Source organism: Manacus candei, unplaced genomic scaffold, assembly GCF_025592945.1.
Source record: "Manacus candei isolate 608988 ecotype Guabito, Panama unplaced genomic scaffold, ASM2559294v1 h1tg000028l, whole genome shotgun sequence".
NCBI classification, from domain to species: domain Eukaryota; kingdom Metazoa; phylum Chordata; class Aves; order Passeriformes; family Pipridae; genus Manacus; species Manacus candei.
Genome location: NW_026138076.1, coordinates 30,300,344 through 30,320,056, shown reverse-complemented (window position 1 = coordinate 30,320,056; position 19,713 = coordinate 30,300,344). Strand labels below are relative to the sequence as shown.

Sequence of the window (19,713 nt, the reverse complement as noted above, 5' to 3'; positions counted from 1 at the left end):
GTATACTGTGGAGGCTGTCTGAAAACATATCCTTACAAGCACAAATCATCAAATCAAGAGGCAAAACCTAAAAATATTTTCAGTGGCACATGAATCATTAGCAATCTTCCTAGTAATATGCAATTTTATAATAAAAGTGATGTTTTAACACAAGGCAAGTGTGTTAATTCCTATTTAAGGAATTCCTATTTAAGCCTCAGAGTTATGATAATTTTCATCTGGCAACCAGAAAAAAGTAAGCAAATGACTATTCTGTGTAGAGATGTGAGATACTGAAATGTACATTTACTATTTAACTAACACTACATCTTTATGTTTATAATTGTAGTGGTTTGGAAATATCGTAACCATGGACTGGTGGGATGACTTGTGGTTAAATGAAGGATTTGCCAGTTATTTTGAGTTCCTGGGAGTAAATGAAACAGAACCAGATTGGCAAATGGTAATTATTTCTGTCTTGTAGAGGGTTGGCAGGACTGGGAGGAGTATTTCGGAAGGGAATAAAAATGAAACAAGGTTAAGGAAGATAGAAAGTGTGTTTGTAGAAAACTAACACAGTGCAGTGCAACATAAAGAAAACATTGGTTTAAACCTTTTCTCTTACCTAATCAAAGTAAACTTAGTAAAGTTTTAGTCTGCAGGGAAGAGTAATTATTTTTTAATAAGTGAGTCAAGCGTTTAGTTATGATTACGGCAAATAACACCTAGATGGATTCTGGAGCCTTAGCAACTTTGCAAGATTGTTTAAAGGTTTAACTCTGAAAGGAGATTTAGTTCTTCATGGGACTTATGACTGTTATCTGATCTGGTCAGGGTTGAGAACCTGGGCCTGTCTCCATAGCTTGGGCTACTTGTCAAGGAAAATATCAGACTCCCATTCAGCTTCTGCCAACATTTTAAGTGTCATTTCAAATGCTCCAACTCAGACAATCTTTATTCTGTGCAGTGCAAAAATAGGTAGTGAGATGGCCTACAGTCACACTGTGCAGCAGAACCAACTCCAGACACTTTAAGGGGGTTGCAAAGAGAGTAGCCTTAAGCATGCATTAGATTCTGAGGAACGATAGAAGTGTGTGAATAAAGGGAGGCTTCTTGCTCTTTCCTTCCTCCCCTCCCAAACAGATGTGATGGCACATAGCATGCATAGTTCCCCCAGGTGTCCAGGTGTAATGAGATTCTGGCTACTAAGAAATATACACCATATGCCAGTGGAAGGAAAGAGGGAAGATTTTGCATAGCTTGAGTCTGTTTTGTAATCTACTATCCCCTTAGCCTAGTGACTTCAGAAGCAGGCAGTGCCTATTTGGTGCTTTCCCTGCACCCCTTGCTCCTCCTCATAAATATCTCTTGTGATCCATGTTATATGAGGCTGAGAAAAAAATCATTCCTGGGTCACTTTTATACTTTGAAGTAGAGGACCTGTTATCCTAACTACATGAGAAACATTTTTATTACTGAGTTTAAAATTTAAAAGCCCTTTTTTGTATCTGAATGACATATTAATTTAAGATCTAGAGACAATTCAATGTTATCATCCTCATGAGTATTAGAAGAGGAAAACCAAACTGAAATTTAGCCTTTTTTGGTCAATATTTATTAGATAGTACAGGTATTTTGACTGCTGACCACCAAATATTAAAAAAAATGAAAATCACTTTAAAAATAATTACAAGCTTTGGGATGGGGAACCCTGCCTCCTTCTTTCCTCTTTCCTTCCTACCTAGCTCTATTTTTGCAAGAGAAGCCCATAATGTTTTACAAATATTGTCACACTGCTGAAATTGGTAACACAGCCTACTTTTTTTGCTTACTGGGAGTGGAGGGAGAGTGGGCTGGGTGTGTTTGTGTTGTGTGTGTTCCCTGTGTTGATACACACAGGAAAACAGGATTTGCAAAAGGCAGTTTATCTTAGCTAGGGAAAAACTTTATCCCTCCCCACTCAGATGTAAAGCAGGAGTTTGCAAGTCCCTCTTTAGAGGGCATGAAATCTCATTCTATTTCCAAATGCCTCTCCCTAAAAAAGTTGCAGTTCAAGCTACCTATTTGAGAAGTTAGACATATATTCCCGCCTTTGTTTCTATTCTAATGTCTTCTCTTTCTCAGCTTGACCAGGTTTTAATTGACGATGTGCTTCCTGTACTGAAGGATGACTCTTTGCTGTCTTCCCACGCAATTGTGGTCGATGTGTCATCTCCAGCTGAAATCACCTCTGTGTTTGATGGGATATCCTACAGTAAGGTAGGAAATCCTCCTATTGTGACTTTGGATGTAAAAGAAAGTGGAGGCTTTGCAGAGGAGATAAAAGTCAGATATAATCATGACTCCTGATTCACTTGAGCTGTGTCTGTGCAAACCTTTCTTCTGGGACATTCCCAGCTGTTGTCGGTGTTGATGCAGTTAAAAGCAACTGTTGAGAGAAGCAGCGCAGCCAGAGCCTTGGTCAGCCACTGTGCAGACCTGCTCACAGCATGCAGAGTTGCAAGAAAATCACAGTATCCGCAGCTTCTGCCACTAGAGTTGTTGGTTTTAAAATGAAACTAAACCAGCTTGTTGCTTTCCCTCCAAGCTCCAATTATCAGCTAAACATAGAGTACATATTGCATTGACTTTCGCTTTAGCTGTGCTACAGTCTGTAAACGTAGTTACTACTTTTATTAACTAGATTTGATCCATCCATTTCCATCAGTTTTGTGTTCTCAGTTGTTAAATCCTCTATCCAACAATACAACCAGTATTTATTGCATCATAAATGCTTCACAGTCAAATCATAAACCATGTGAAAACCTGCATTGTGTAACACTGTTTTTAAATCAAACTAGCAAAAGTCATGAAACATACAGAGCTAAATCAAATACTCTGAACCAAAATGTTTTTCAGTGTTGAGCTAAGCAAGACATACACTTCTGCAGGGTCTGAAAAAACAATTGAAGAAAAAAAAATCCTAGCTTTTACTCATCTCTTTGTGCCTAGAGAATTGCTACATTAACTCATTTTTTTTTAAGCGAAAACACTTGAGGACTTGTGCATTGTTTGGGAACAGTTTGCTTGGGATATAATTTGGCTTGGGATATAATTTGGCTTGAAAGAGAAGTATTTGCATAGATTTAGCTCAAATTACTGTTGGTATTTATATATAAATGCGTGACAAAATTAACTTGTTTCTTTTTAGCTTTATTTTGGCTTCTCTTTCACATTTTTCTTATAAAAACAATCTTCTCTTGATAATATTCATCACTAAACAAATAAAGAATAATTTGGAATGCTCTCTGTTAGTCTTACCAGAACAATTACAAGGCTTATACAATCCTAAAACTCTAATGAATTGCCTAAGGGTCTATGGAGCCATTGCAGTGTATTCTGTAAAGGAGCCTCTAACTGCTGTATGATCCATAGAGCATTGTATGCTTAGGAAATCTCTACTAGAGTAGAGCTCGTGACTAAACAATTAATGTATATAATTTTTTTAATCTGGTCTTAAAAAGTAATTGCATCTCACCTTTTTTCCAGTCTAATCTTCTCCTTTAGTTTGAAAGATTTTATTGAAGTAACAATGAGAATTTCTGTCTTTGGAGTTCAAACTTTGCAAATCTTTTCAGCAAACAGATACTTAAGTAAGTTGTGCTAGAAATTTGCTCTTGGACCTCCATATTTTCTGAGTCTCCCAGCTAAAGAAGTTTAGGATTCATGTTCCATATTTCTGCCAAAAACAAATCTTGTCATATACTTGGCAATTACTATGACTCTCTAGAAGTTCTGTGGGTGTTGATAAAGACTGCCCCTTACATCCCCGTCAGAGTAGGTCACTTTCCGGAGCCTCCCCAAATAGTTGAAAGAAAGAAAAGTTATTAAAACACTGGAGTTCCTATAATCAGTGATTTTGTTAGGATGAGTTTTTCTCAAACACACTTCATCATGGACTACAGAGGAGTGACAAGAGTAGGGGAAAGACACGATGGAAAGAAAGAAAGGAATGACAGTAGTAGAAAATGCAAGGAACTAACTATACATTACAATTTGAAGCAAAAGAAATCTCCAATGTTTCCAAATGCATGCATAAGTGTGACTTTTAATATAAATGGGAGGGGACGGTTTATGAGAGGTGATTTCAGATGAGAAGTGACTGACAGACAAAGCTGAGGAACTGAGGTACCCTAGTACATACACATGGCCTTATGATCACCATTAATCATAAGCAGCCTTATAATTACCATTAATAGATATCCGTTCTAAATTTTACTGAATTATTTTTGAACATGTTCCATGGTAAACACATTAAATTTCTATATCAGAAAACAGTCCTCTGCTGACCACCTTGACTCTGCAACAATAGCCTGGAAAGCAGTTTGAGGCATATCTGTTCAAACAGTCCCTCTGCCATGACTCGTGCAGTAGTTATTCTCAGACACGTAAAGAGAGGAAACAGGATTTACTGAGAATTCATATAACATTCTTGTTTTCATAGGACAACTAGATTTTTAAACTATTTGTAGCACTAGGGTCTCAGCTGCCCTTTAATTTTGTTCAGAAAATGAAAACATGCTAATCCTCAAATCATATTTTGTATTTTAGACTGGGTTTGCACTGCTTTTTTTTCCCGTCATTTTGTGCCTACTCTGTTCTTTGTTCTACATGAGTGTTCTACTTCCCTCTCCTGTCTTCCTTTTGTTTCTCTCTTCTTTCAAAGCCCTAATTTTTTCAGGGTTTTTCTGTGACATCCAAGTAACTTCCCTGTTCACAATTCTACCCTGCTAAAGAGGCCAAAGCTCTTGCACCAGTCCTCAGAAAAATCTCCTTCTTATTCTTGAAATGGCATCCCCAACATGTAAAGCCCCAGACTTGCAGCATTTTTGGAGTTTCCTACTTGTTGGATGTTCAGCAGAAGTGTCTGCCTCGGTCAGGCTGTTCCCCTGACAGGGCTACTTCCCCAGCTGCCCTCACCCCTGTCCTGTTCAAAATGAAACAGGGAGCCCTGCTCACAGAAACTGGCAGAGTGGCAGGACTGTAACCCCCAGCAGAAGGGCTTAGTAGCCCTTCCACCAAACACAGCTGAACTTAGAAACAAGTATCTGATCAAAACTGAAGACCAATTCCCACATCCAGAATTAAACTCCACCAGGCAGGTACATGCCATGCCACAAAAGAAGTAGAAAACACACTTCTTTAGTGTCATGGGTGGTTTCTATTTTTGCCTTATAGAACACTCATTCACATGTTGCTTTTTAGGTGAACGGAAATCCAGTGTTAGAGCAGTGTGGAATAACCTTCTCCCCTTTCCCTTTGTCCATAGGGTGCATCTATCCTCAGAATGCTTCAAGACTGGATTACACCAGAGGTCTTCCAGAAAGGCTGTCAGGTAAGGCTGTCACCAAAACCTGCTGGACATACAGCCCATTATTCAAAATACCCACTACCAAAGCCATTATTCAAAAGCTGAGTATCAGAGATCCTGGTATTAGTAGCAAAAGTATTTAATGCATTTCAGTACTGAGTACATGGAGGGGAAGAAGTTCCATGCTCCCACAGAAGCAGGAATGTGAACTGCATTGAGATTTGGTAGCCTGCCATCAAGGACCTAAATTCATGACAGCTTTTAGTGGAGAAACCTACTCCACCCCACTGTTACCCTGTTGTCAGCCAGGATCCCCTCATTCAGCTGTAAAGCACGTCTGCAGCTTCATATGGCCAGTATCCTCCAACCCACACAAGCCTGCTATGTAGGGACACACTATAACAGGCATAAGCTCATCTGTGCCCTGATGCAGGGACACTACCAGCCCTAGAAAGCCAAGGTAACAGGGAGTAGAAAAGGGTTGCACAATTCATAGTCCTTTCTTTTGGAGTGAAAATGTGTTGCTACAAAATTAGGGAAAGAAGAAATGGGAGAAAGGAGCCCTCACAGAAGGAGGAAGTTTATCTGTCCTTTCCTCCCAACCAGCATCTGTTGTCTCTACAGAGTTTTGCAGGTTTACCACATTTGTTCTTACTTCCGCCCCTTCAGGACAGCACATTTATAGGGTGCTACAAGACAGCTGTATTTTGCTTTATTTCCGCTTTTATATATTCAATCGGGACAGTTACACGGGATAGGAAAATACAGCCACCTTGTCCCCAAGAGCCTAACACTTCCCCTTCTACCTTCACGAGCATTAACGTAGGCAGCTGTGGCTAACAGCGAAACTAACAGCACCATCTACTGACTGAACTTCGCCAGGGTCGGGTAACAGCGTAGGAGAACACTAAGCAGCCAGGTAAGACGTAGGACAGGAATAGAGTTTAGGAGGTGCAAACACTTCGTTGGATACAATTGTTCCTTGTAATAGTTGTTTCGATCACAACTTAAAGGTGATCTTTAAGGTGACTTTCGTACTTCCACTCCAAGTGCACAGCTAGGGAAATCTCCTGAATTAGCTTCCTTCTGCTAAACAACCTCTTACATTAGACAGAAATTTGCAACAGGGTATGTTCGTGTCCCTTCAAACAAAATACAAACAGCTCTTCAATTACAAATTTATTTTGTATTAACAAGTCACACCGGAAAAGGCTGACCTTTAACGTTCTGAGATGCATTGCAGAGCAAAGGATCTTCATCAGCTGAATATTAATCCATTTAACCTTCTACTCACTATACTACCACCCATGGGTACTCTGTACAACTGATTGGAACTCTCTGTACAACTGAATATGTGTACTGTTTTCATAGGCAAAAAAGAAAGACCTGGTAGTACTTTCACAGCCTTCTGCTTCTATCTAGGCATATTTGAAGACCTACCATTTCCAGAATGCCAAGACACAACAATTTTGGGAAGCTCTGGAAGAGGTATGTTTTGCATCAATCCAAACCCTTGCTAATAAATAAAAATAAATAAATAAATAAATAAATAAATAAATAAATAAATAAATAAATAAAATCACACCCACTGATTTCAGTTTCCCAAACTTTTTGTATTCTGTACCTCTCCTGTCACTAAGAGATCACAATAGAGGTAGCCTCCTACTGTATTCCAGTATATCTTAGTTCCACCAAATATATATAACTTTCTCTTTTTTTTTTTTTTTTGCATAAGATCGTGGGAGTGGAATAAGAAACAAGAAAGGAGGCCTTGTTTACAAACAGCCTGCAACTGAAACATTTCCCCCACAACTTGAACTCATTTCATTTTGTGAAAACACCATTCATCCACCAGACACGTGCACCCCATACTCTCCCTTTTCTCTAACCAGATTCAGCTGTTTGAAAGCTCTCAGTAGTATCGATTCCCAAGTAATTTTGGTGCTTATCTGCCTCTCTAGCTTTTGAGTCCCATCTGGGTCATTGTCAGTGCCACCATTTTCTGATCTTTGCTTTTCTTTGAGACTGGGCTATTTCTTTCCATCTATCTCATTACCCCCAAACCCCACCTACATACTACCAAGTTCTTCCTTGATATTATTTCCTTTCTTTCCACCACTGTGGACACTCACACTGCCCAAGTCATACTTTTGTGTCTCTTTTCTAGCTCCCATCTTCTCCTTAGCCCCAGACTTCTTCCTGCTCAGCAGGACTTCTTCCTACTTTTTCTCTGGTGCTCTGCATCTCCATATCATCTACCTCATCTTGAGAAGGAAACAGTGACCGTAGCTCCCTTTCCTCACAGGTGGCATCCTGGGGAAGCAGTGGCAGCTTTCTCCAGCTCCAGTTCCTAGGACAGACGTTCACAGTCCACATAATGAATCAAATGGATCAAATTTTACATAAGTGCAGCTGCTGGTGGTTAATACTGGCTGTTCCTTCACACTGAAAACAGGACACACTGCAAAGAGACTTCTGGCTTGGAAAAATCTCACTGTGTCTTTTTTGTCCTGTTCAGTTATTCCCTCAGAAAAAAAGGAGAGATCTTAGAGCATGCAAGGGGCCTCAAAGGTTCCTCAGTATTTCTTGTCCATGTTATTGACCAGTCTTCCGTCCACGCACTTCTCATTTCTTGTCTGTGTTTAAGTTTCCAACTCACTCTTTCAATGACACCATAAAAGGATTTAATGGAGCATTTTTTGTACTGAACCCGTTCTTTCCTCTGCCCCTTTCTGCTCTTCTTTTTCCCAATACCAGAGATATTTAATTTTTTTTCGTCTTTGTACTGAATTTGCATTTTCACCGCAACCTTCTTCCATCATTCATAGGCAAGTAATAAACCTGTGAAGGAAGTCATGGACACATGGACTAGACAGATGGGCTACCCTGTTCTGGAAATGGGGGATAATTCAGTATTCACACAGAAACGTTTTCTCTTGGATCCCGGGGCGAATGCTTCTCATCCTCCATCTGATCTTGGGTAAGTTCCTGCTGTAAATGTCTGTTCAAAACAGGTAGAAATACTGTGCATATACCCTTTTCATCTGACTTATATGTAGGTTGTGTTTTGCTCATTCTTGCTAAACTTACTCTCAGCATTTATTTTAAAAGGAAGACAGGAGGAAGTTAGATACAAATATTTCAAATTTAGGACAATATCAGTCCTTTGTCTCGAGGTTTTTCTTTCTCAAATGCAGCAGGATAAAATTGGACAAGATCTCTCAGAAAATCTTATTTGCACACAGACAGCTCAGATTATTGCAAATTGTCTGTTGAATCACTGCAAATTATAATCTCTCAGACTAAGAAAACCAATACAAAATTGTCTCTGTTCAGAAATCAGATACTATGACCCAAGTATTTTACATGACAGTAGTTTATTGCCTTTCCTATATGGTGTAGGATCTATAATATATCACAGGATCTTCACATACAATACAGGGTCTTCTCTGCATGTCTTAAAAACATGATTTAATGTGAAGTAGCTGGTCATGTATAAATTTCATTAATCCTAATCAGGAGATATTTTTTTTATATTTTCCTTAGGATGTATTGCTTAATTTTACTCATTTAAAATGTAGTTGTCTAGTCAAAGTTAGCCATCTTGGGCTCTTATGTGACCAGACAGACATCTGCAGACATCTGCAGACATCTACATGTTCAAGACAGGTGGGATACTGTATTTGAGCATATTTTTTAAATAACAGGTGATTGACCTGGAGGGAAATGAACTCTATCTGTGGGTTGATGGACCTGTACAGGACAATGGCGTGGCTGCACCATGGCATTAAGCAGATGAATAATTTTTCAGATCTGACATTGTGTAATTTCATAGCCAGCCCCAGTTCTGAGGCAGTACTTCATTAACCTTTGAGTGAAAGAGATTCAAATTAATCCGTGTTAGGAAGGTTTTGTTCCTTGAACTGGATCCTGGACCAATCAATTAAATCAGTAAAACTTGCCAGTATGAAGCAGGACTAAATATACCCAAATGCATTTTTTCCATTAACTTCTACTAGCTCTTTTAATTCAAAGGACAAGAACAAGGACCCTGAGATTAGCTCAGCTGGTTAGAGCATGGCGCTAATAACACCAAGGCTCTGGATTTGATTCCCCTATGGACCATTCATTTAAGAGTTGGACTTGATGATCCTTGTGGGTCCCTTCCAACTCAGAATATTCTATGATTCTGTGAAGGAGAAAATGAAGAAACAGAAGAAACGGTTGTGACCACTCTATTTCCTTCTGATTAAAAAGAAAAAAACTTGAGCAATGAGAAGGCCCATGCTATTGGCAGTTTTGGATAGGTATCAAAAGAGTTGGAATGAGATAACTAACTACCTGTGTATTTGCAACATTACATTTCTCCCAACCTAAGCAGAAGATTTCATAGACTCAAAGTACAGCACTGTGCCATCCAAAGGGTGGTGTTACAGACTATTCAGGCAAAAATACTTCTTTGTATTAAAAAATTTGACTTACTGCACTATGCTCTGAAGTAGCAGACTCTGGAATCCTACTTTTGCTTGACTTCAGTGTTTACAGTACATTACAATTTGCCATTTCTAAAGTAGAAATCCTAGCACTGTTCCTACCTTAATCTGTTGAGAAGCTGAGATGTGTATTGTCCCTGCTATCCCCAAAGTGAAAGGGGAAGGTTTTTTCCGAATATGTTATTTTTATAAATTAATTTTAAAAACTCCCCATAATATATATTATAATGCTGATATTACCTATGCTGTGACAGACTGACTCCCTCGCCTAAGGTCAATTCACCAAAAAATCAAAACCTCTTCCTTCCACCATCACAGATGGGGATGAGAGGCTCCTGAAGAGATCCTACCCCAGATGGAACTGGCCTGTTTCATGTGCAGGTGCAGGGTTTCATTTAAGCAGAGAAAACTCCAGGTCTTGTGTATGCTTTATTCTCTGAACTCTGCAGGAATAAAATTCCGAGCTGCTGGCTTGTTCCAAGCTTGTTTGGCTTGAAAAAGTCCTCTCCTGCGTGTTGGCACTCCAAAGAAATGGAAGTTCAAAAACTAGTACTCTCAAAGTAGTGCTGCTGGGCAAATACATAGCTTCAGCACAGCGTGTTAGGAACACATAAGGACACAGCTGATATATCAAAAGTACTTACGTACGTAATCTCAAGAACATGAAAACTAAATAAAATCCTTCCTGTAAAGGGTGGATCATCACACACCCTCATTAAATGCATTTACAAAAATCGAGTTTGTATTAAAAAAAATCATATATGGGCTTTCTCTTGGGGAAACACAGTACTGGAGCTTCTGGCCAAACAATGACAACTCTAAATTCCATTGCAGTAAGCTCCATAAGAGAACTAGTAAAACCCAGAAGTGTATTAAATCTGTTAACATATTTTGTTTAGCAGATACAAAACAATAGATCTTTCTATCAAGAGGAGATACCATAACTTTCATTTTTGTATTTTCTGGGAGTTAATGACCATTCACTTAACCCAGGGTTGTTAAGATGACTTAGATTTTCCCATAGCACTTGTCACCAAGGGATTTAAGGTGGAAGAAAAATCTCCCTGGGATGAACTATAATATGTTAACATGGAACAGCAGCTGGCTGCTCAAAAGGGCTCAGTAATTTTAGCAGGCCTATGCAGAGGGCTGTGCAGGTGTGCTCAAAGCATGCTCTGCTGTTCTTCCCTGACTCTGCTGTCCCACTTTCCTGACTGCCAGGCCACAGTCTTGGTCAGGCTGTGCTGTGGCTCCATCCCACATATTGGGCATACTGGAGAGGGTTTTTCACCATTTGGTTTCAAATGTCATTTGATTTTTCTTTCTCTTTAAATAATTTCAGTTACAAATGGAATATACCAGTGAAATGGAGACTTGGGAGTTCAACAAATTATACTTTGTACAATGCATCAGATTCTACAGGTAAACTTCATATTCTCTTTTAATTGTCCTTTACAAGAAATATAACACAGAATTACTTTCATACTTTTCACTTTTCAGATCCAGGAACCAGCACACAGCTTGGTTGGGCTGAAGTTGGTAGTAATTTCTGTGATAAGATTACTATTCCCCCTGTACACACATTATGTCAATTTAGGCACAGTACGGTATGGTTCTTAAGCATCTGTTTAAATACAGTCCTATTCACAGAAGCATCTAAGCATACTCTTAATTATAATGTGCTAAAATCAATTGGACTTAGATATGCCCTTTGTTGAGTCTAGGAAAAGAGGTGAAGTGGAAGGCTGATGAATGCATCTGTGGCATGGTAAACTGGAAATTTTAATTCAGTCAAAGATCTACAAGTTATTAAACATCTTTTCTAATGCTGATTTCAGGACTGAGAAAATACCTGTGTGGGTAATTTTGATCATTGTTCTATTATGCAGTCATATCTGTATTTCTCATTCTGTAGCTGTAGTGGACAAAAATGGGGGGGGAAACTTTGTTTAGTTTTTCAGTAACATCACATGTTGGAATTTCAGAAATATTACAATCAGCTCATCTTTTCTTCAATTTTTTTGAATGTTACCTATTTAAATGTAATTTGTCTTTTGCTCTGTTTTTTTTGGGGGGGGGGGGTCGTTATTTTTTTTGCCTGGTTGCTTTTATTATACATGCAAAAGCAAACAAAAAAAAGTTTTATGTCATGATACAAGTCAGAAGTTTACACAAAGGAATTTTCTTTCTCCAATTTCCACATGACATTGCAGTGGACTGCAAGGGGCTATTGACTTGAAAAAGCCTGCAAAGGCATGATTACGTGCTTACTTCTACATCCATCAAATTCTTGGCTAGTAAGGCAAACAGCAACTGTAAGGAAAAAATACCTTTAGAAACACTTGTTTCGGGTCACCCAAAGAGAAATGTGCTTTTAACTACAGCCACACTCAAACTGCAGATTGAAGACCACTGTTTTCAATGAGCAATAGAAAAACTTTCATAACTACCATCATCAACTGGACCAGCCCAAGATTCTGAAAAAGGAACATTTTTCAAGTATTCATTTTAAACAGGAAAATCCCTAAGCATGAGTGCTTGAGGAAAGTCTCAACTAATTCGTAATTCCTTTGTCTATAACTGCAAAAAATGAATTAGTAAAGAATACAGAGAAGAAAACCCTTAAAAAGTTGGTTGAAGCAAACTTAAAAATTAAACTAATGGAGGATAAAATATGATAACTTTGAAACTAACAGTAAACATGAGGATGAAAAACTTTTTAAAAATACATTTGCAAGAACTGTTTCTTTGCAATTTTTTACTTCTTACAATGACACTAAATCTCACTGTCCTCACCCTAGTCACAATGATCTCCATTTTAAATTTAACAAACTAGCTGGCCCAAGTAATTACCACAATTCCTTGTTCTAATACAGATGCTGGCATTCATTAAAGTCTATAATAACTCATCTTTCCTCACAGCCATTTAAAAATAAGTAAATAAATAAAATTAATGTTTGGATCTTATTTTGATATTCATTAAAACCAAATAATACTCTTGGAGTCAAGGAATTTCCAATGAGTTCTGTGTCATACAAGAGGCACAAACTGATCCCTGTTTGTTGGTTTGTTTTGCAGGAATTACAATATCAGCTTCTTCTGATACTTTTTTAAACATCAATCCAGACCACATTGGATTCTATCGGGTGAATTATGATGGTCAAAACTGGGCCAAGCTAAGCTCTCTTCTGCTCCTAGACCACAAAGTGAGTATCATAATGTTAACCTGTCTGGTGGATCTCTTAGAAGAGATCTGTAAAGGCTGTTTTTATCCTGCAAATAATCTATATACTCTTGATGCCTCTTTTCATACAGAACTTTTCAACTGCTGATCGTGCAGGGATTTTGGATGATGCCTTTTCTTTAGCAAGGTAAACTAACTCCCTGCAGAGATTTCAACACAAATTTTTCACCTTCCATTGCTAATAATTAGAATTAACACGGGTGGTTGAAAGAAGTTTTCTGAATTTGTTACAAGTCTTATTTCTTTGTTGCTTTACCTTGTCCTCCAAAAGGAGTGACCTAATTTTACATTGCCAGCTTGCATTACCAATGCAATCAAGAGAAATGCTCCCTTTCAGTTACATGATAAGAAAAAAGCAGGCTTTAATTGCACAGGTCTTAGAAGGGGGTGTTTTTATCATGTAAATAACAATAATAGGAGCACTCCAGAAGAAGTTAGGTATCCAGAAAGCCAGAGGCATGCCCACAATGCATACCAAGGCATTAGGTATCTACCACCTCAGCTATCTTATTCAGAAACTTGATCAGAAACTTCTAGCTCTTGTACGCAGCCATGCTGACACAGATGAATTTTAAGCGACATTCTGTAGCAGCCTCTAAGTCTAAGTCTCCTCAGCCTTTCAGGATGTCTACAGTCATCAATTCCTTTTTGTGTGGTGTTAATGTAGTCACTTAAGAGCTACCCACTTCTGGGCACACTGGGCTGCTGCACAATGTGAGCAGTCTTATAACAGTGACAGTTCCTACAGTTTGGCATTGATCAACATTGATCCTCAGTATCTCTTTGGAAAACCTTCCAAGTTACATTCTAGACTACTTTTCCCCTCACAGACTTTACTATTTCAGGCCTTCTAGAGTAAATAGTAAATCTAATATCTTTGAAGAAGCAAGTTCTTCAAATTCATTAAAATAACAGACGTTATGTTTTTTCTTTCCACAGGCCTGGACTCGTGGATTACTCTGTTCCCCTGAACCTCACAAAATACCTGAGAAATGAAACAGAGTATTTGCCTTGGAATAGAGCTATATCAGCTGTAACCTACCTTGCAAACATGCTTGAAGATGATACAAATATCTATCCCCTCTTTCAGGTGATGAAACAATAAAAAAACCCATTCCTGCATGGGACCATTGCATCTGACAGTTCAGGATTTGTAACAAGAATAATGTTGAAGTTCAAGTGATTTTCAGTGGTGCTGAATTATCAGTATTTACTTTTTGTAATCTTAAAAAAAAAAAAAAGCTAAAAACTGCTCAGTAGTGATATCTGAATCATCTGGATTTTGCATTCAGGACTATGAACCTGAATAAAAGAATTTATGGGTAATTATTTCTATAATCCATCACCGTAATACATAATAATCCAGAGTACAGACATTTATTAGTCAAAGCTGTCCTGCATTTGATAAAGAAGCATGTATAGGGCCGCAAAATCTCTGACATCTGTCCTCAGCACAAAGTATGGCTATACCTCAGTATGGCAGGGAGCAGGTTTGTTAATTGGCCTAACATACTGAACATGATTTAATGGTCACTAAAACAATTATGTCCTGAACTTGGCATCATCTATGGAAAACAGTTGTGGCAGTGTGTCCTTGCTGTACCTCAGGAGAATAAACTGTGAACACAAGTATATTATTCTTTAAAGAAATCTACAAAAGTAACCAACCCCCTTTTTCTACCTCAGCGTTATTTTCGCTCTCTGGTAAAACCCATTGTGGATGAACTGAGCTGGAATGATTCTGGAAGCCATTTGCAGAGGTGGAACAATCTTATTTTTTCCTTCTCATATTATTGATGGATTCAAACAATGGTAAGCAGTAGGAAAATGTCTCTCCCTCTCTCTCTCTTTTCAAGGCTTCTTCGTGCTTCTGTTCTAGACTTTGCCTGCAGTATGGGTGACACAGACTCTTTGAACAATGCTTCTCAACTCTTCGATAGATGGTTACAAGGAGAACCGTGAGTGCTTACAGCTTTTATCGTGGTGAAGAACACAGCATGTGACTTTGTCACTGATTTCAAGCAGGAAAGGGAGAAGAATATTTAAGCACTGTTTCTTTATTTTAGTATTGCTGCAAATCTCCGACTCATAGTATATCGCTATGGGATGCAGAACTCAGGCAATGAGTCATCGTGGACTTACATGTTCAACAAATACCAAGAAACAACATTAGCCCAAGAAAAAGAAAAGCTGCTATATGGCCTGGCATCAGTGAAGAACATTACCCTTTTGGACAGGTGATTTAAGCATACGAAGATTTCTCTTTTCCCGCAGAAGCAACTGGTTTGTTCATTCCCTTCTCATCTCCTCTGTCCTGTCATTTTTGTCAGATTACAGCATGAGGAAATGCAACACATTTTCAAGACCAGTTATCTAACACCCTCCTCTGAGACTGTACTATAGCAGAAAAAAAGCTTTTTTCATTTTGTGGAAAGATATTGAACATATGGTAGTTCCTGCAACCAGTCAACAGACTTCAGCTCGTCCACCTTCACTGTGCACAATTTTAGCTGCCTAATAGTAAAGCATCAGGAGAAAATTAGTCATCTGTTTCCTCTATAATCAGTGAAGGGAGGAAGGACCTCCAGAGCACTGCTTATCCCAGACCAGGAAAGGTGCTTAAAATCAATTGCCTTTGGGTGTTCTCAGTCACCATCCATTGACTCCAGAGGGAGTTTACTTAGCCTAGATGTCTACCTTCTCAGTAGGCAAAATTAAGCAAACAACCTTGAGTTATTGTTACTAACTGTCCTGTGTGAACCTGCAATGCTCCCTGAGGTGCCGTGCAGAGGTACTTGAGCTAGAAACAAAAATATCATATTCATGCTGCCGTGGCACTGATGAGGAGTCTGGATACTGCTCCAGGCCAGTCCAGCTGTCAGACGGGGCAAGCATCTCACCAGGCTGTTGCTCTGCATAGACACACCTGCTACTTTCAGCTTATCTGATAACTATGCATGTAGTTGTATAACATAGCTGAGATGCAGGCAAACATCTTCACCAGGGCCGTTCACCATTGTGCTGGAGCCCTGTCTAAATACCATAAGATGGAGCAATCTCTGCCTAAAAGAGTTCCAAGTTTAAATGAGATGAAATCAGGAAGTGTAGGAGGTTCACGAAGAGTAAATATAAGAGTTAGAGTAATTAAAATAGTGATAGGAAGCAGGTGTATTCCTAAATTCTTTTGACCACAACAGCCATAATCTAAGCCATTCAATAAATAATAACTGACATGATTAAGACATGAATTAATTAGCTAGATCAGCCTGTATTTGCAGAAAATAAAAAATCCCCCCTAAACCAGGGAAAATTTGTCACTTAATTTAATACTGAAATAACAAGTAAGGAGAAAAGAGCAAACAGATTGAACAAAATTGCCCCTTGTGCATAGGAAAAAGGAAGACAATCCTTAATCCCAGCACATGACACTTTAAACCGGTGTTGTTCTTCTGCAGCTGCTGCTGTGAAGCCATGATCAGGTTATTCCTGCAAACGTGCATGCTGGGGGAATCCCTCCACTTTGTCAGTCAAAAACATTTATGCTATAATTGGAATTATAATTGCAGTACTTGCAGGCATGCTCTGCCTGAATGAATTTTAATTTTGTATGGATAAAAGTATCCAAACAAACAGCACGGATGTCAGTGTGAGCAAGCCACTTGTGTGTGTACTCATGGTCCTGTAAGATCATTATAGCCTGGACTACTACTTTTTTGGCTCTTGGCTGCCCAAACGGGCTGAACTACTGACTGATCCAATCTTGTTTTCCCTACTTGATTAAAATATAGGAATAATAATGGCATTTGGCTATTTGCAAGTAGAAACATAAACCCTACCTACTTTCTAAAGAGACTCCTAACTGCCTAGATTTCTTTCAATACAATTATCTCTTGACACAGTAATGTTTTAGATCCATGTACTTCACCTTTAAAATGCTGTAGAAAAAACCCTAATATTCCTGTTTGGAAATGGCTCTCATCAATTCTTATGGTGTTTCCCTTAGGTATCTGAAATATATTTACGACACTAACCTCATCAAAAGCCAAGATGTGTTCACAGTCCTGAGATACATCTCATATAACACCTATGGGAAAACAATGGCCTGGGACTGGATACGACTGAACTGGCAATACTTAGTCGACAGGTACTCTAATGAACTCACTGGAAACTACATCCATCTATAAATCTTGTTACAGGCATGTTTTTTTATAGCTGTGTTTTACTATACAGCTATAATCACTGGCCTTTGCAAAATGAAAACTGAAAGCGTATTCAACACAATTATATCCATCTGCTGTGAAAAAGTTTGTTGCTAACTTGAAAACCATTCTTTCCGTAAATGATCACTACCAGTAAATCGTGATGAAGAAGTATAGAAAGTTCTACCAGGGCCGTAGAGATCTGGTTATTGCATGGAAATTAGTCAGCCTTGTCTCCACTCTTGCTGCTGATTTCATAACAAGATGACAGTGTCCAGAATTTTTTTAAAAATTTTCATCTAATGGTAATAGCAGGCAGCAGACATACAGGTGAGCAGTAGAAGTAATAGCAAACCCTTTAGCTTTGCTCCTCCCTATTTGAGGGACTTCACTCTCTTTAGGTTTCCTTTCTAAGTGCTTGGTAGGGGCATGGAAACAGCACATACCAGCAAGTCTAGAGCTGTGAACTGTATTTGTATTGCTGGGCAGCAATATACCTAATTTCCAGCTTGAGACAATAAGTCATTATTTAAAAAGGAAAAAAATCCACCATAAGAGATCATTCCATTAGTAAACATATTAAAGAACAGCACAGATATTTTATAGGAGTACTATTTTTCAAGAATTTCAAAAAATATTGAAATTTCAATGTATCTGTTTTATTGCAGCACAATTATGAGTTTAAGCTTCAGATAATTAGTTGTGCCTTTTCTCTTTCAATAGTTTTGCATGAAGTATCATTTATTAAATTATTTTTCTAGATTCACTATCAATGACAGAACCCTCGGTCGAATAGTAACTATTACCCAAACCTTCAACACTGAGCTCCAGCTTTGGCAGGTATGGTGACAGCACTTTTCTTGGCTTTAAGTCAATATCTTTAATATTCTTCTGGCCCAGAAACTTAGCTTTTTATCCTCTCACTGTGTAAAGCAGCAGGAGTTACTGTAAAACTATTTCAGTGCTACTAACATGAGCTTAAATATCTCTCCCAGCCAAAATTGTCCTTGACCATGTCCTTGTAAAGAGTCACTTGTCCAATAACAGAATTATTTACTTCACATCAATACTTTTTCTCTTTTCCAGATGGAAAATTTCTTTGAAAAATATCCTAATGCTGGGGCAGGAGAGTTGCCCAGGAGTCAGTCACTTGAGCAGGTGAAGAGCAATATTGAATGGGTAAAAGAAAACAAGGAGGAAATACAAATGTGGCTAGAAGCACAGTAAGACTTCAATGTCTTACTTTGTCAAAAAGACCAGGCAGTCGGATCTTCAAAGATTTTTAGCAATGTGGATTTCTCACCTAGGTACCTCAGAGGACCAAGGCCTAATATTTTTTTCTCCAAACACTCAGCAGACCATTGCCAGAACAATATTTGTGTAGTTGCTTAGCAGGAATAGCTTTAGATTCTGAAAGCCGAATTTGCCTGAACAAATAGGACAAACGTTTAAAGTTACTCAAGGCAGAAGCGATGGCAGAACTGAAGTCCTTGCTGATCACTCTGATCTCACTCCTTACACATACCACTCTGAAAAGTTACTCTTGGTTCACACAGAAGTATATCTAGTACTCTCAGGGATTCCTTTCCAAGTGCACCTCATAAGAGCTTTCTCCTGAAGGAAAGGGAATTAAACCGTAATTTTAACATTGTCTGAAAATCATCCCCTATATTTATAGCTGTAAAAATTTTACATTTGGGATTTAGATTTGCTTTCTGACACTTCAGAAAGGCCAGTTAAGCTTTCCTCTCCATTGATTTTTTAAGTTTAACTACCAGTACACAAAGGATCAATACTACCAGCTTCTTTTTCAATGTTATTATTTGGGATTCCGTAGCTTAGGGTAAGGGTTGTCTTGGTTATTTTTGTCTTATTTCTAAATCTTCTCAAAAAAAAAAAAAAAGAAGGTCATGGGGTAGCCAATACTGCAAACAAGATATACTTTACTCACTGTCTCTTTTCTTATGGAAAAATAAAATTAAAAAATCTACCTGAAGTCTCAGTCTTTTTCTAATGAAGTGATAAAATGGCCTGATATATAGAAAAGCGGCTGTTACATAGCCCAGCTATGCTGTACAGAGAGCTTCAGGAACTTTTGAGGGGAAACATCTATTATCTTCTCTGAGAAAACAGAAAAAATGGTAAATGCAGTCAGAGGGAGCAGATGAGTCCCACTGCTGCAATTCAATCGATTGCAGAAGTACAGACACAAAGAAACAACTCTCAGTCCCAAATCCCTGTGCTGTTGTGATGCTGGAGAAGGGCGTGGGGCTGCTGTCTGTCCCTCCCAAGCCGGAAGCTGGGGCGCTTTGGAGTTCCCAGATTTCCATGTACTGTGTCCTGACATTGTATGGGCAGCAAAAGTGAGCGCCTCCTTGCCTTCTCCCTGGTCTCCTGAGTGGAAAGGTGCAGCAGAACATAACCAGCTAGAGCCAGTGCCTGGATGTC

General features: G+C 38.6%; 1 protein-coding gene across 1 annotated transcript in view; it reads left to right on the top strand.

Annotated features, from left to right (window-relative positions):
- The window catches only part of ENPEP (glutamyl aminopeptidase), a 34,608-nt gene extending 15,395 nt beyond the window's left edge, over positions 1–19,213 (top strand). The window contains exons 6-20 of the mRNA XM_051789630.1: positions 329–442; positions 2,104–2,238; positions 5,288–5,353; positions 6,752–6,817; positions 8,158–8,309; positions 11,165–11,244; positions 12,901–13,028; positions 13,138–13,193; positions 14,006–14,156; positions 14,753–14,826; positions 14,923–15,024; positions 15,133–15,303; positions 17,070–17,210; positions 18,027–18,105; positions 18,352–19,213. Coding sequence (XP_051645590.1) covers positions 329–442; positions 2,104–2,238; positions 5,288–5,353; positions 6,752–6,817; positions 8,158–8,309; positions 11,165–11,244; positions 12,901–13,028; positions 13,138–13,193; positions 14,006–14,156; positions 14,753–14,826; positions 14,923–15,024; positions 15,133–15,303; positions 17,070–17,210; positions 18,027–18,105; positions 18,352–18,492 — 1,656 coding nt within the window. The 3' untranslated portion in view covers positions 18,493–19,213. The remainder of the gene's footprint in view (positions 1–328; positions 443–2,103; positions 2,239–5,287; positions 5,354–6,751; positions 6,818–8,157; positions 8,310–11,164; positions 11,245–12,900; positions 13,029–13,137; positions 13,194–14,005; positions 14,157–14,752; positions 14,827–14,922; positions 15,025–15,132; positions 15,304–17,069; positions 17,211–18,026; positions 18,106–18,351) is intronic.
- The last annotated feature ends 500 nt before the right edge of the window (positions 19,214–19,713 follow it).